Source organism: Phacochoerus africanus, chromosome 16 (genome assembly GCF_016906955.1).
Source record: "Phacochoerus africanus isolate WHEZ1 chromosome 16, ROS_Pafr_v1, whole genome shotgun sequence".
NCBI lineage: Eukaryota > Metazoa > Chordata > Mammalia > Artiodactyla > Suidae > Phacochoerus > Phacochoerus africanus.
The window spans coordinates 16042106-16059906 of record NC_062559.1 but is presented as its reverse complement, the minus strand read 5'-3'; the positions used below and the strand labels follow the sequence as shown (position 1 = coordinate 16059906).

General features: G+C 40.8%; 1 protein-coding gene across 3 annotated transcripts in view; it reads right to left on the bottom strand.

The window, feature by feature from the left end:
• Positions 1 to 17801, bottom strand: part of CHCHD3 (coiled-coil-helix-coiled-coil-helix domain containing 3) — a 276415-nt gene that overhangs the window by 246277 nt on the left and 12337 nt on the right. For all 3 annotated transcript variants that reach the window (XM_047763786.1, XM_047763784.1, XM_047763785.1), the window contains exon 2: positions 16457 to 16544. In XM_047763786.1, coding sequence (XP_047619742.1) covers positions 16457 to 16544 — 88 coding nt within the window. The remainder of the gene's footprint in view (positions 1 to 16456; positions 16545 to 17801) is intronic.

Genomic DNA, 17801 nt, shown 5'->3' with positions numbered 1-17801 from the left:
AGCTCCAATTTGACCTGTAGCCTGGAAACGTCCATATGCCAAAGGAGCAGCCATAAAAAGAAAAAAATTTTAAATGAGGTATCTGTTAATGAGAAATACAAGATCAACAGGCTGAAAAACAAACTATATCTCCCTCTCTTACTCCAAAGATGATAGAAAAAGAGCACCATTCTTTCTCCTTCTGCAAATGCTGTATTTCTTTTTATTGAGACAGAGCAATGCAGAACTCCCTAAAGACAAACCTCTTCAAAAATGTGAAAAATAAAAACATGCTGTTCACATACATCCAACAATATGCTACTCTGCTGATACTAAAATACCCAGCTGCTAGTGCTGCTCTGTCAGAGAAAGAGGTCACTGCATAGGCTCCTCAAAAGGGTCCTCTCACATGCCCAAGCCTCTCTGAAAGGAGTTCAAATTCCCAAAGCTGTACTTTACCTACATTCTACTGAGTCAAGTCGAAATTTTAAAACAGAATAATAAATACCATAATGCAAGTCCCTAAGTGTATATATACTGCAAGCACGGCAACAGAGAAGAATATTCATTTGAATATGCTCTTTTTTAAATGTGACAAGACTTCAAGAGTATTTTAACAGCTTCATTGAGATAAAAACTTATATACCATAAAATTCACCCATACAGATCAATGGATTAAGGTACAGCTTAATGTACTTGCAGTGCTGTGCAACCATCAGCAGTACTGCTAATGGCTGTGATACACCCCCTCCCCAATACCCTGAGCCCTAGGCAACCACTCATCTTTCTGTGTCCATAGATTTGCTTATACTGGACATTTCATAAAATTGGAATCATACCATACCTCATCTTTTGTAACTGGCTTCTTTCATTGACCACAATGTTTCTGAGGTCAAAGATGTTTTGAAGAAGCTGGGGATGCTCTCGGGTCCTTCTACTCATTCATTTCATTGTCAAGTGTTTCTTGAACACTTTCCACATGTGAGACAGATGTGATATGGGTCACAATGGGACCTCTAGGCTTTCAGGGATGGATTCTGCCCTCAAGCTTATTACTGCAGAGTAAAGATGCTACCACAGCTACAAATAAATAACTATACTTCTTAATGTAGAAAGTAGTGACTTCCAAGAGAAAAACACAGATAAAATACTATGTGAGTTTGGAGGAAGAGAAGGCAAATAGGATCAAGAAAAGTTCTGACAGGCAACCTCTGAGGTGATTACACATACACAGATACAGAGACACACACACAAACACACCCCCTACACGAGTAAATAAAATCAAATAAAATAACATAGGGGTGGAGGTATTTCCTACTGGAACAAATCCATACTCCTTAGCTCAGTTATTCCATCCATAATTACTCTGTGTACTCAGATCTCCCACTCAGTCCCTGCATTCCAAATCAATATAAATAGTTATAATTTCCAGAAATCACTAAGCCCTTTGTGAGCCATCATTTCTTCCCCCAAGAAATGCTATTCCTCCTTTCCACGATCCCCTTCCATCAATGCCATCATGTCTGATTGGTGAACTCCTATTCATCCTTCCATATGCAGCTCAAACACCACCATCTCTTTCATGAAGTCTACCCTGACCTCCCCCGGTAGAGTTAGTCCTTGATTCTTTATGATGCATGGATATCTCCATTATCTCCATCTGCATTGTTCTGCTCTGTTTATCTCTGAAATCTCAGTGCTTAGTACAGCATCAGGAACACAGCTGATACTAAATAAAAGTTTGCTGGAACAAGGGCACAGAACACCAAGTGAAAGGCAAAGAGTGTGACAGAAAGGTTGGACAGAGTCATCCAAGAAGGTGTGAAAGAGGGCAGTGAGGAGCTCTGGACTATGCAAAAGGAAAAAAAAGAGAAGGATATCTATTGATTACCTGCTATATTTCAGCACCGGTACATTATCTCTTTCAGTCTCCATGACAACCATGTGAAATTAAGTCTCTCCATCTTATCCTGGAGGAATCTGAGATAACTTACACCAGATGACACAATTATTAAGTGGCAAAAGCTCTTTGAGCACTAAATGTACGCTCTGTTCTTCTATTCAGAGGTAATTCAGCTACAGCCTTTCTATTTCCTATTTGAAGAAACCGGGGTTCATTTCCTTTGCAACCCCATTTCTGAAAGCAGACAATCACACGACATCACTGCCAGCAAAGCAAAGGTGGTGGTTTCAGTCGGCCTTTGTACCCTTCATCCTGGGTCTAGCTAATCCAGTACAAATCATGCTTCCTGAGGAACTTCAAAAATAATATTGTAGGCTTGAGCACCACAGAAGCCTCTGTGCTGTTCAACTAAAAGAATTTTACTTAGAGTAGGAGAAGGTAGTTCTCAATCAAAAGGTTCAGGGTAGGAGTTCCCATTGTGGCTCAGTGGTAACAACCCAACTAGCATCCATAAAAGCATGGGTTTGATCCCTGGCCTCGCTCAGTGGGTTAAGGATACAGCATTGCCGTGAGCTATGGTGTAGGTCGCAGACACAGCTCTTATCCTGAGTTGCTGTGTCTGTGGTGTAGGCTGGCAGCTGCAGTTCCAATTTGACCCCTAGCCTGGGAACTTCCATATGCCATGGGCACAGCCCTAAAAAAAAAAAAAAAAAGGTTCAGGTCAAAGTCCTACTAGCAACAATCAACAACAACAACAACCCAAAAAAGCAATTTTAAAAATTACTGCTTTTTAAAGTTTTACTTTGCCATTTTTGCAGAAAGATGAAGACGGTTTATGTAATAATGGCTAAATCAGCAGAGGTATAATGTTTAACAGCACAAGAAAGAATTAAAGAAAGGAATTTATCATTTGTATGTTTATAAGACTTGATAAAAATTGTTTTTTAATTACACAGGCCTATTTTTAAGATTTTTTTATTAATAAACCAATAAAGTATGTCAAAGGTCAAAGAATAATCATTAGAAGAGAATTACAACCTCCCATAATCTTATAATAATCACTCTAAGAAGTTTCTGAGAAAAAATATTAAAGCATCCTTTTTAGAAAAGTTGAGTAAAATTGTCACAAGTATAGTTTATGGGCTCAATTGCATAAAATTCCCAGAGAAGTCAATATGCGATTTAGAAAAGTTAAAGAAAATATTATGGGAGTTCCCGCTGTGGCTCAATGGTCAGCAAATCCAACTAGGAACCATGAGGTTGCGGGTTCGATCCCTGGCCTCGCTCAGTGGGTTAAGGATCTGGCATTGCTGTGAGCTGTGGTGTGGGTCGAAGACATGGCTCGGATCTGGCGTTGCTGTGGCTGTGGTGTAGGCCAGTAGCTACAGCTCCAACTGACCCCTAGCCTGGGAACCTCCATATGCCACCAGTGCGGCCCTGGAAAAGATAAAAAGATCAAAAAAAAAAAAAAAAAGAAAGAAAGAAAGAAAAACACTTTATGTCCAATAGATATCTATGTTGTCCTACAAAATTAAACAAAAGCTGCTCAGCCAGTCTCATTTTTCCTACCACAGAAAAAGACCAAATTGATTGGCCTTAATATGTCTGCAGGTGTGTGTACTGTACACACACAGTTAAAGCCATCTCTTCTTGTTAAAAGGACAAGTTTTAAGAAGGAAAACGAAATAAGTGCTCTTGGAGAGTTTTAACAACTCTGATTTTGTTAAATTAATTTCCTTCAATAACTATAAGGATACTATTTAGAATCCATAATCTAGCTGGTTGCATTAATAAAACAGTAAAAATGTTTTGGGTAAACTGTCAATCTCAAATACTGCTTTAATATTTTTAATTAAATCAAATCTATCCTGATTACAGCAAGTGACTGTCATATCATTCCTCGGGTTCTTCCTCAAAAGCGACATATAGCAATTAATATTTTACCTTATTTTTTAAAGTCATGATGGTCATAATGACCATTATGTCAACATTGTGACTAATTACATCTGAAGGATTTGGTGGAACTACCAAGTAAGGTGTAGAGCACATCTGATACAGATATACATGAACTATCGTCACTCTAGCACACGGCCATAAGGAGAACACAAGATGCATGGGGGAAATGTCCACATAAGCCAAGCCAAATTCTTGATTTTTCTTCTATCACTGTTAGTTAACACTTAGCTATTTATGGGTTTGAACATACAGGGGAGCCAGCTGCCTGATGGCCCAGTCCTCCCCTACTGGCCTAAGGGGATGCAGGCAGTGGGTCTTCCTTCCAATCCTCATGCAGAAGCCAAACCAATCCTCAACATTCCTGAGTTTCCAGGAGCCAAACCCCCAGGTTTCATACAGCTGGCCGCAGGGCCTTGAGGAAGTGAATGAGAGCACTCCAAGAAAGACAAAGTTATGACGTTGAGTCAGAAGTTGAGATGAGGAGTTCCCGTGGTGGCTCAGTAGTTAACGAACCCAACTAGGAACCATGAAGTTGCAGGTTCAATCCCTGGCCTCGCTCAGTGGGTTAAGGACCAGCATTGCCGTGAGCTGTGGTGTGGGTCACAGATGTGGCTCGGATCCCACGTTGCTGTGGCTGTGGTGTAGGCCAGCGGCTACAGCTCTGATTAGACCCTTAGACCCCTAGCCTGGGAACCTCCATGTGCCATAGGTGTGGCCCTAAAAAGACAAAAAAAAATAAGTTGAGATGAAGCCAAATGTAAGAAGAGAGAGTGAAGAGGAGCTCTTGAAGGAAGAGAAATCCCCTCAACCATCTGAGATTCTTTCATCCCATTTTGCCTAATTATCTGCCCTCAACTGGTTCACCTACAGCGAAGAAGTAATTGCTTTTCAACTCAGCAAAGAGAAGTCCACACCAAGGCAAGGGGAAGTGCAGGAAAAAAGCGTCATAAAAGGAGGTCCTGAGAGGACAGGTGAGTAAATGAAAGCTGTGGAATCTCAGGGAGAGGGGTCATAAGTCACAATCACAGCAGCACGTGCTGGGTGCTATGACAGGAAAGCACACACGAGCTGCTGTGCGACCCCACAGGAGGCACTTCTGACCCAGACTTGGAGTCAGAAAAAACTCCCCAAGTGATTTCTAGGCAGATATCTGAACAATGAGGAAGAGTTGGCCAGACAAGTCAGGTAGGAGGTGAAGTGGTGGGCTGGGGCTGGGGTAGATAGTTCGAGGAACAGTGGTCGGACAGAAGAGACAACACAGTCAAAGACCAAAAAAGACAAGTCCAAGGACCCAAGAACCTTCCACAGGGCTCAGCAGAGAGTTCAACATGACAGAGGGAGGTCTGGGAGATGACGCAGGACACTCAAGTGGAAATGGCTTGTTGGCTACATAAAAGAAATCCTGACTTCACTCCCCCCAGGGGAAGGGGAACCTCTCAAGCTTTAAACAGAAGGATGATCTGATTGGTTTTACACTGTGGAAGGATTACTAGGGTGGCAGGGAGAATAGACTATGAATGCGAGACTGAAGGCTAGGACCTCAAGCAAGAGACAGAACAGGCAGGATGGTGCTAGACTAGGACAACGACATCAGGGATGGGAGAAACTGTCCTAAAACCTGAAACCAGAAAAAGGAAACTGCAGCACCAGGCTCTGCTGCTACTCATTAGATGTGGGTATCCCCTGAAGGACTATAACAACAATGGGGGTGAACCAGCAATAAATAAATAAATAAAACAAAGCAACTAAGTCCCACAAACAACGTCAACAGATAGGGGCTCTCAGCAACCATCAGCTCCCCACCATACCACCTGCAAGATGTCCTAGTCACATCAGGCCTTTAAGTAAAGGAGAGGGTTATTGCTACTACCCTGAAATTTCCAACTCCAATTATTTGATGCTGGCTAATTAAAACCCATATTTCAATTTAACCACTCAAGTCAGGGGTGCCAGGGCACACAGAACCAGCACACTGTCTTAAGCATGTCACAGCAATTCTGTGAAAAAGTTTGAAAAGTCTTACTGTAATGATCCACATGGGTTCCCAACGCCTTTCAAAATACACTCAGGTACAGTGACAGCTGTCAACCAGGTGTCAAGTAGCCCTGGGGGGAGAACAGGTTTAAAAAGAGGACTTACAAGCACTTACTGTTTCCTGGTAGCACTGAGCTGGCCTAATACAGAGCACTGGATGTGTAACTCTGAATAAACCAGGGAGACAGGAAAGGGTCAAGAGAAGACATGAAATGCTGGGTCAGTCCTTACTTTTTAAAAACGTTGTTTACAAGGAAAAACATCTTCACCAACAATAATAACCTACTATTTGGTTGACAGGTGAAAGGGTCAATGGGTTGATTTTGAATACCTCTACTTGTAGCATGAAAATATTCAAAATTCTCTTGGGCAATTTATTTGACGAGATCTGGACCGTGCAGGTCATGTGCTCAAAGTCCAGCAAATTTCAAGAAAGGCACAAATACTGTAAACCAAGAGTTCAGGAGTCCCCACTGTGGCTCAGCAGGTTAAGAACATGTTAGTCTCTGTGAGGATGCCAGTTCGATCCCTGACCTCACTCAGTGGGTTAAGGATCCAGCGTTACCCCAAACCGTGGCACAGGTTGCAGATGCAGCTTGGATCTGGTGTTGCTGTGGCTGTGGTGTAGGCTGACAGCAGGAGCTCCAATTTGACCCCTAACCTGGGAACTTCCATATGCCACAAGTGAGGCCATAAAAAGAAAAAAAAAAGAGTTCCCACTGTGGTGCAACAGGATCGGCGGCATCTCTGGAGTGCTGGGACACAGTGGGTTAAGGATCTGGCATTGCCGCAGCTGCGGTGTAGGTCACAACTGTAGCTCAGATCTGATCCCTGGCCCGGGAACTCCATATGCCATGGGGTGGCCAAAAAATGAAGAGTTCACTTTACAACTGGCATATTAAATCTAAATAAAAAATAGTGGGGTTCTATGTATTGTATGCCCTATACTTTATAATCCACTAGAGCTGCTTATATAATTAATGTCTGATATTTTATAAACCTTGAAGCATGATTATAAAACTTATACTTTAGAGCTGTTTTCTCTTTGTGGTTTATGATATATTATGAGTGATAGCCATGATTCACTCGATTGTTATACCCAATAACAACACTTGTTCTATCAGAAAATATAATCCACTATCCCATAATTCAAAATGCACAGCAGCAATTGGGGGGGGCGTCTAAAACAGCTTATCTCTTCTCCCCTAATCACTGAAGTTACTTCCTTCCAGCTTCTGAGCACTATGATTCCATGGTATAACTATATTTCTGAAATACAGTAGCAACATGCCTAACAAAAGGGCTGCTTATTTCCAGTAACTTAGGAATAGGTAGGGAATGTCTGGCCCACTTGATTTCATACCACTTGGAAGCACTAATGCAAAGCAAATTATACCACAGCAGTTGCAGGGCAGGGGGCCTCTGACAATTTAATAAAAGGCACCTGAGGTCAGTGGTCAATCAGTTAACTAAGAAATCAAAAGGCAGAAGTTTCAAGTCACAGAAAACTACTGGAAGGAGTGACTTGCTGACATTTCAGGACCTACTAAGCTTCTCTGTCTGTAATTCCTTTCCTCTTCTGCTGCAGCTTTTGCTTTCCTGTATGACGCCCCTTTTAACCATCCCAAAATACCATGGGATATACACTATATTGTCATAATTTATTCCATTTTTCTTAGTTTCCTATGCTCTCTCAGTTTGAAAATAGAATGAATTTAAATTTGTGCTGGTTTCTTAATATAACACAAAGACTGATGAATCAAGTGGCACTGGGGAAAGTACCTTAGACCAGGGGCGAAATGGCAGAAGTGTGCATTTGCCACTAAGCAGCCATGTGGCCTTGCTCCACAAATCCACCCAAACCCTCTTCTACCTCAAGCATGTGGTGGCTCTCTTCCCACTCCCCAATTTCCAACTTTTGCTACATTATCCTTCCAAGAATCCACCTGTACCACTTCAACTTCTCTGCTCAGAAAGCTTCTGTTTTACACCTTCCATGGTTTCAAGTAGCTGAGGACAACTTTTTTTTAAGGCCAGTTAAGGACAAATAAAAATGCTTATGAGGCTGCTTGTTTTTTTATGAAAATGATTTTCCTCAGGACTATGGTGGAAAACACGTATTCTTACTATTTAGATTTGGTTGTTAAATATAAAAATATCAATGAGACAATCAGCACTGCATTTTCAGCCATAAAAATATTATTAATATCTGAGTATATGTGAAAAGTAGCAACTAAAACAACTTTCTGAACCTGGCATCCTAAAATTAAATGAAACAGCTCAGTAGCCACTAAGCCCTACATGCTAAGATTAACCTCCTTAACTTCGCCAGCCTTCCCACCCATGAAACCCCTATTTGAATCCTTTACCTGGTCTGTGTACTGACTCTGCCAGTCGCCTTCAACACCAACAACTTCTTATCCTCAAGGTCTGGCTCAGGTCCACTCCCCATAGGGCCTGCCTGCTAAGCTCTTGACCTTCATTCTCTGAAATCCTAAAACATTTTCTAGACCACTTATATATGCTATCTCAATACATATTCATTTGTATGCTTCAAAATATTGTATTTTTTATTTATTTACTTTTTGTCTTTTTAGGGCCACAGCCATAGCATATGCAAGTTCCCAGGCTAGGGGTCAAATTAGAGCTGCAGCTGCCAGCCTACACCATAGCCACAGCCACGCCAGATCTGAGCTGTATCTGCGACCCACACCACAGTTCATGGCAACACAGGATCCTTAACCTGCTGAGCGAGGCCAGGGAACCAACCTGTGTCTTCACGGATACTAGTCAGGTTCATTACCACCAAGCCACGGCGGGACCTCCCATCTACTCCAAAATATTAGCTGAGCAGGTGGAGGGTACTACATTAGCACTTATTCACTACACTATAATGTTAAAGATGCTTTGACCAAACTGATAGCTCCCTGAAGTCAAAGATTACTGCCATGCTGTGATCCATCACCTGTTGACTGATGGAACTTTAACAACAGGAGTTCAACTATCCATTAAATGTAGACTGTTTAGTACCACTTCACACCAGTCAGAATGGCTATAGTTAACAAGCCTACAAATAACAAATGCCAAAGAGGGTGTGAAGAAAAGGGAACCCTCATACACTGTTGGTGGGAATGTAAACTAGTACAACCTCTGTGGAAAACAGTATGGAGGTTCCTCAGAAAACTAAATATATAACCACCATATGATCCAGCAATCCCACTCCTAGGCATACATCCGGATAAAACTTTCATTCAAAAGATACATGCACCCCTATGTTCACTGCAGCACTATTCACAACACCCAAGACATAGAATGAATTAAGAAGATGCAGTACATATATACAATGGAATACTACTCAACCATTAAAAAAAATGCCATTTGCAGCAACACAGATGGAACTAGAGATTCTCATGATAAGTGAAATAAGTCAGAAAGAGAAAGACAAATACCATATGATATCACTTATATCTGGAATCTAATATATGGCACAAATGAACCTACCTATAGAAGAGAAACAAACTCATAGACATGGAGAACACTGTGGTTGCCAAGCAAGAGGGGGAATGGAGTGAGATGGACTACGAGTTTGGGCTTAGCAGATGCAGACTACTGCATTTGGAATGGAAAAGCAATGAGATCCTGCTGTGTAGCACAGGAACTATATCCAATCACTTGTGATGGAACATGATGGAAGACAATGTGAGAAAAATATATATACTTATAAAACTGGATCACTTTGCTGTACAGCAGAAATTGACAGAACACTGCAAATCAACTATAATAAAAAATAAAAGAACGTCTAGTTTAAAAAATGTAAACTGTTTATGGATTTCTTTTCTTACTCTTTTTTCTCCTTTTTAGGGCTCAACCCAAGGCATATTGAAGTTTAATCAGAGCTACTGCTGCTGGCCTACGCCACAGCCACAGTTATGTGGGATCTGAACCACGTCTTCGATACCACCAGCACACAGCAATGCCAGATCCCTATCCCACTAAGCAAGGCCAGGGCGTGAACCAGCATCCTCATGGATACCAGTCGGATTCGTTTCCGCTGTGCCACAAAGGGATCTCCCATGGATTTCTTTTTAAGAACAGAATTTCCTGACTAGACAATGATTTAGATCAAACCTTTAAATCAATAGTGTATGCATTTCTTCCTTTGGAAGTATCAAGCAAACTACAGCACAAGCAAAAGAAAAAATATTAAGTGCAATGTTGCATCAACAGTTTCACATGCTAAAAGTTGGAAACTGGGATACTGCACCTCCTTTCAGTTCATGTAATTCAAGTCAAAGGAACAAGTGCAGCTTGTTACTGCGAACTCTCCCTACAATGTCAGACCTAAATGAGCCTTAAAGAGCTGTTTAAAAATAACTAGGAGGGCCAGATTCTGGGAGAAAAATACATAGAATATATAGATGAATCTGTTTCCCTAAATTGGCTGTTTAGTTTGGGCTGTGCTATTTCCTGCTTAAATTGGTTTCCTGTAATTTGTTAAGGTTGCCAAAGACTTAGATCTCAGTGATATACTTAACGCGAATCAGCAAATCTTTCTTATTTTTCCCAATGACAAGAAATGTACAAAGAAACTTGCACAGTGACGATAATAATAAAAATGAGTTCGTTTGTCTTTTTCAGATTCATCATTTTTATCTGGTTGCTAGTGGCTCAGGAAACCAACAAACAGCCTCCTAATATCATTCCTGTCTGGTTCTTCATATTGATCTGGGGACAGTTTCCTCAGCATTAGGTAGGCTCAAACACCAGAGGTCTGACCTCACTATAAGCCAGAAAAACTAAAGAATCAAGGTGGAAAGGAAAAAAAAAATCAACTCCAACACTGATTTTTAAAATCAAAAAATGTAAGATGATGGAGTTCCCGTCGTGGCGCAGTGGTTAACGAATCCGACTAGGAACCATGAGGTTGCGGGTTCAGTCCCTGCCCTTGCTCAGTGGGTTAACGATCCGGCGTTGCCGTGAGCTGTGGTGTAGGTTACAGACACGGCTCGGATCCCAAGTTGCTGTGGCCGAGTTGCTGTGGCTCTGGCGTAGGCCGGTGGCTACAGCTCCGATTCAACCCCTAGCCTGGGAACCTCCATATGCCGCGGAAGCGGCCCAAGAAATAGCAACAACAACAACAAAAAAAAAAAAAAAAAGACAAAAGACAAAAAAAATGTAAGATGTTTATGAAAATATAAGTTTATAACTCTGTGCAAGGTATCCCCTTATGTCAGCCTGGGAGAAAAAAAAAAATTCCCAGAGTTCCCACTACGGCACAGTAGGTTAATGATCTGGCTTGTCTCTGGTGGCCCAGCACAGTGGGGTAGGGATCCAGCACTGCTGCAGCTGTGGGGTAGGTCGAAGCTCCAGCTCAGATTCGAACCCTGACCCAGGAACTTCCATACGCCACGACTGGCCAAAAAAAGGAAAAAAAAAAAAAATCCCCTGGTGAAAAAGCAAACCAATATAGTTGAAGCACATAACACAGCAAAGAATTTGAGGCAGCAAGGACACAGTTAAGTTCTTTAGAGCATGTTCATTTATTAAAGTGGCATTACAATCTGCTGTGTGTCACACAGTATATTATTTTGCCTGAAAAGCTTTACATGCAAATACTTACTGCAACGAGTCATTGATCAGGTTCAAGGTTTGGCAAAAAACAGTTTCAGCAAAGTCTTTAAAAGAAATCACTTTCTTAAAGCATAAATTACATTCTCAAAACAATATATATATGACAAAACTCAGTTCCTATAAAGAAATCCTAGAACTCTTAGTCCATCAGCTAAATTCGCACATATGAATAGCCTAAGGCTGTAATGAATGAAAACCCTGCAAGAAAGAAAGCATTTTAACAAATATTAAAAATTCAACTCACATTTAATATGTAATTTACTTGACATGGAAAATGTAGAAAAGGTTGATAACATTTTTATCAATATTATTTTTGCAGACTTGAAAAATTATTTCATTACACATCTAAATTATAAATCTTAAAAAAAAATCTATTATTGGGTACTAACTAAAACCCCAAATGCTGAAGAAAACAAACTTTGAGCCTTTCTACTTTTATAAACATATTTTTTAAATTTTAAGAAGCATAAATCTTTGTTAATTTGCACATAGTCTAGTTACATTCTTAAGCTAAAGGCAAGATCATTTCAAAATAGTACATCAAATCTTAGTTCTTTCCTCGGGTTGGTTTGGAATGAGTAAGGGAAATATACTTCAAGAGCCTGCACTGATAGCTTTGTTTTTTCCACAGTTGCAGAGAGAAAAACCAAGTATCTGCATGACATGAGGGCATACAGGTGTTCACCAGCTACTCTGAGTTGAGGAAACCAGTTCCTCAAATACACTCCTAACACAGTGGTCAGGAAGCTGTGCTAAAGACTGAGGTGAAAACAGCAAACCTCAGGGAAATATTCCCTGAAGTGCCCACTTACCTACACCCAAGGGAGCCCAGATGTGGAAACGGGCAGGAAACAAGATTCACAAACAGAGAGACATTAAGCTCCTTACCTCAGCCACCACATCATTAAAATCACCTGAAAAAGCTCACAAGGCCAAGCACTGATAAATTCTAGACTAAAGCTGTGCAACAGAATGTTCTGCAATGATGAAAATGTCCTAGATAGGAGTTCCCGTCTTGGTGCAGCGGAAATGAATCCTACTGGGAACCATGAGGTTGCGGGTTCGATCGCTGGCCTCACTCAGTGGGTTAAGGATCTGGCATTGCCATGAGCTGTGGTGTAGGTCACAGATGCGGCTCGGATCTGGCGTTGCTGTGGCTGTGGTGTAGGCCAACGGCTACAGCTCTAATTAGACCCTTAGCCTGGGAACCTCCATATGCCGTGGGTGTGGCCCTAAAAAGACAAAAGACAAAAGAGAAAAAAAAAGGAAAGAAAAGAAAATGTCCTAGATGTCCAAAATGTCCAACAGGCCACTGTCCAACATGACAGCCACAAGCCACAGGTGGTTACTGAGCACTGGAATGTGACTCATGTGACAGAGGAGCTGATATTTTTATTTCATTTCATCTTACTTAGTTTTAATTTAAATCATAATATGGCTACCATTTAGACAGTGAAGTTCTAACCCAACCAACAAAACATAAGGTGGCATTCAAAGAGTCTTTAGTGCCCAGGCTTGGTCATGGACCAACGAGTTCATCAGTCATGTCAAACCTAGAAATGAGAAGGGACGGATTCCTCAGAACAGCCAGAACCTTTCACAATGTCAGTGTCATGCTCTGGAGGCCATACCACGAGCATTTACAAAAAGCATCCCCACCCACACCCACTTCTCCAAGGATCAGTTTAAGCAACTAACCCAAGAGGGAAAATACTTCCTTTCCTCCGACTCACTGCTGTATGAAAGCCAAGATGGAAAAATACGAGAAGAACCAACAATCATTTATAGAAAGAAGGTACCTTCCAAACTCAAGCAGAATATCACTAAAAAGGCAGCTCTTTTTCTCCAACTAATTTGTCACATCCTTTCTACAAATGAAGCAAAGTGTTATTCAAATTATAATAAAACAGAACAGTTTACATCATTTGCTCTGGAGTCAAACAGACTTGAATTCAACTATCACCTCCACTGCTCACCAGCAGTGTGACTTTGGACAAGACAATCACTGCAAGTCTCAATTGCCTTTCATTTAAAATGGCTTAACACAGTACCTTCCTCAAAGAGTTACACAAATTACACAAGATAAGACATAAAGAATCTAGCAGAGTAACTGGCGCATAATAAGCATTATTTAAGTGTTATTTAAGCACTATCTCTTGATCATTTTACCCCCTTAACAAAACAGGTAGAAAAGAAATCTAAGATATTAAGATAAAATACCAATTTTAAAATATCCATATATCAGAAGATGATGTTGGAAAAGCAAAGAGAGACCAGTCATGGTGTACCTCAGAAGCCAAAAAATTCAAATACATCCAAATACCATGGAGACCTACCGCCAGGATGTGACATAAACTGATTCATTTCTTTAAAGATGCTGAGCAAAGCATAGAGGGAGGACAAGAGTACAAGTAGGGAGCCGGTTAAGAGGCTTCTGCAAAAGACAAGGTAAGAAGAGATGGTAGTTATCTCAACCGGAGCTGCAGCAGTGAAGATGGACATGCAAAGAGCATATCCACACATATTTTGGAGATGGAGCTCACAAGACCAGCCTAAGGCCTAATATAAGAATTAAGAAAAAGAAAACAACAATGAATCCCAGTGCCATGTACTGGGAAAGACGGAGAAGAGAAGCAACCCTGAAGAAGAAGAAGAAAAGGTTTAAGCTGAAGAAAACTAAGTGGAGACTTAAAGTAGGCAGGTGTCTAAGTCGAGTTTCAGGGAAAGGTCAGGGCTAGAGATATACTTTTGGGAGTCATGGGAACCTACATAATGATTCGAAAGGCATACAATTTGATAAGACTAGTTAGTGGAAATCAGTAAAGATGACTACACTGAGGATGCAAGTAAGGTAGGAGGAAAACCAACAGTGTGGCCCAGAAGCCAAAGAATGGGTCCCAGAGAGGACAGAATGGTCACTTTCTATTCCACTTTAACGAACTACAAACCCTTCTTAAGGAGGCTACTAAACAGTAAGTTTCAAAAGGACAAGAACTATCTCTCAATCATCTTGGCACCTTCTCCTCTAAACACATCAGAAGCTCAACGCATGGTTACTGACTTAATGATTAGTAAGAGGGTTACACTGTCCCCAAGTGAATGGCATTTGGGCAGCAACTTATGTTTCTCAAAGTATTTGAGTTTGTAGCCAGATTTACCACATAATGTCCCTTTCTAATAGATAACGAAAATCCTCACTTAATCCAAGATCAATCATTCCAACTATTTTCTCATTGTCATTTCACCAAGAAACGGTATGTCCATCCATATAGCAGCAACAAGAACAGTGCCCAATGCATCGGAGGGGCTCAATAAATAATAGTTGGATGAATAGATGACTGGGGTAGGAGAGGAGAGGGAAGAGAAATAGTCTCTTATCCTGCAGGATCCACAGATAAAATGAGACAATAACTCTCTATGGATTTCATTTAACACCACATTTTCATCAATAATTAAGACTATGGGAGTTCCCGTCGTGGCGCAGTGGTTAACGAATCCGACTAGGAACCATGAGGTTGCGGGTTCGAGCCCTGCCCTTGCTCAGTGGGTTGACGATCCGGCGTTGCCGTGAGCTGTGGTGTAGGTTGCAGACGCGGCTCGGATCCTGCGTTGCTGTGGCTCTGGCGTAGGCCGGTGGCTACAGCTCCGATTAGACCCCTAGCCTGGGAACCTCCACATGCCGCAGAAGCGGCCCAGGGAAATAGCAAAAAGACAAAAAAAAAAAAAAAAAAAAGAAAAAAGACTATGAAGGAATAAACTTTATAAATTGAGAAGAAATCTATTAGAATATAAACTCATTAGAGATTTTTCACCATTTGGAAACAATGAATCACTACTATCTAAGTTCATTTTTTTGTTTAATAAATATTTACTCCTAAACCTTTAATATCCCTATAAGCAACCCACTTCACACAAAAAGATATATGAAATAAACTTCCAAAGCCTAATAAAGGATTCAGGAGCTGGAAGAGAAAAAAAAAAAAAGAATCCCAAAGACTAAAAGTAGATTCACTCTATGTTTAGCGCAAAGCATTGTATTTATGAATTTATTTATTTGCTGCTTTTTTTTTTTTTTTTTTTAGGGCCACACCTGCGGCACATGGAAGTTCCCAGGCTAGGGGTTGAATTGGAGCTGTAGCCACCAGCCTACACCACAGCCACAGCAACACCAGATCCTTAACCCACTGAGCGATGCCAGGGATCGAACCTGTGTCTTCACAGATACTAGTCAGATTCACTTCCACTGAACCCCGATGGGAACTCCCTGGTGCAAAGCATTTTAAAAGAAACCCCAGTGTATAGCACAGGAAACTGTACCCAATATTCTGTGATAATCTATATGGGAAAATCATCTGAAAAAGAATGAATGTGTGTATATGCATAATTTAATCACCTTGTTGTTACAGCTGAAATTATCACAATATAGTAAATCAACTATACTTCAATAAAACTTTTAAAAAATGAAAGAGAAAAGAGAGAAAAAGAATCCCCAGTAATGATCACTAGTACAGTTGGGCCTCCATATCCACAGACTCAACCAACCAGATTGAAAACATTCAGGAAAAAATAAAAACTCCAGAATATCCCAAAAGCAAAATCTGAATTTGCCACGCAGGCAATTATTTATATAGCATTTACATTGTATTTAAAACAATTCACAGGGCATTTACAGTATATTAGTCATCATAAATAATTTAAGAAATGATTTAAAATATAAGAGAGGATGTACATAGGTTATAGGCAACTACTACCCACTTTATATAAGGGACTGATTCTGGTATCCAAGGGGGCCCGGGAACCAATACCCATGGTTGGTTACCGAAGAAAGACAACTATAAAAAGCTCAACATCCAAATAACAAGTCAGACATACAGAAGAACCTGACTATTGAGTGAACTTTTACCACTTGTAAATTTTTCTACTAAAAATTCAGAAATTAAAATTCCAAAGTACCTGAGGCACCGTAAGCACCAGAATACCGCTGAGACTTCGGGCCAGATGGAGAGGTTTCCTTCATACGATCAATCACATTTTCCGAAAGCTGAAAAGCAACACCAAAATAAAATCCATTACAGAAGAACAAGGAAACAGCACAATGGCATCCAAGTAATTCAGCCATCCATAGCCATATATATAAAACAAACGGCCTGGAGAAATTAGACTAAATCTAACAGCTATAAAACTAAAAGCAAGTTAAGAAGTTTTAAGATTTCAAGATGCACCCCACAGCACCACTTTTTTACTTCTTCTAATGCACTGCTAATTGCTTGTTATAAATACCTCTTTTCCTCATTTTATACTATGCACTAAATTGCAATCGCTGAGAAAATGTAAGTCATCAGAACTCCTTCAACTTTCCCCTTCATCCTACAAATTAATTTCCACATGCAGCAGGCCTTAGCTCCTTCCCTCCCTCCAGTCCCAAGGAAATAATGTCCCTCCCTCCGTCCTGTTCAAGGCTAACCACAAACAATCCCTCTTTCAAATTTCATCCTGCACCAACTTTGGGCCATGAACAGACTAGACTTCAGGTATTCAACGTCATCAAGCTGCTTCAAGTGGAGAAGAAGTAAACCATCATGAATTTAAATATGATATGAAGGATGTTCCTTGGGTCAGTTGGCCTGTAATGGAAGGACAGACGGCATAACGGGCAGGTGGGCAGGGCATCTGGCCAGGCTTTGGGAAGGGGGCTGGATGGGCAGCCGAGGAGGAGAAAGAGTGGTTAGGAAGAGAAGGAGCAGGATGAGAGTACTCTAAGGGGGTACAGCGTAAAGGGACAGTTAAACAACAGCACTTCCCACCATTAGACAGCAAGTGGAGATATCAAGCAGGCTCTGAGAACACTCACTCCAGATGTGAGAGTCCCTCCCCCCATTATTATCGTATCATCCTTTTTTATTTTCTTTTTAGCACTTACCACTCTCTGATGCTTTCTTGTTTACTGCCTGCCTTCCTCACTAGGAAGAAAGCTCCTGGAAAGCAAGGATTTGGATGTCCTATTATTATATCCCCAGAGCCTCAATAAGCCTGGTTAATTGAAAGAATGTTTAAATAAATCAAACAATATGATTTTAAAAAAAGAATAGCTGAAGCAGGAAGCTAGGGGAGGGAGCTTTGTGAAAGAGAAGGTCAAAAGAAGGAAATAAATTTTAGATTTTGAAAACTCAGTGAATCCTCAAGTTAGGGGGTTTGAACTTGATCCTGAGGGCAACTGGGCACTACTGAAGGATTTTACGCAGGGTAATGGCACAATCAGACTTACATTTTAGAAACATCACTCTAGCTACAGAGTGGA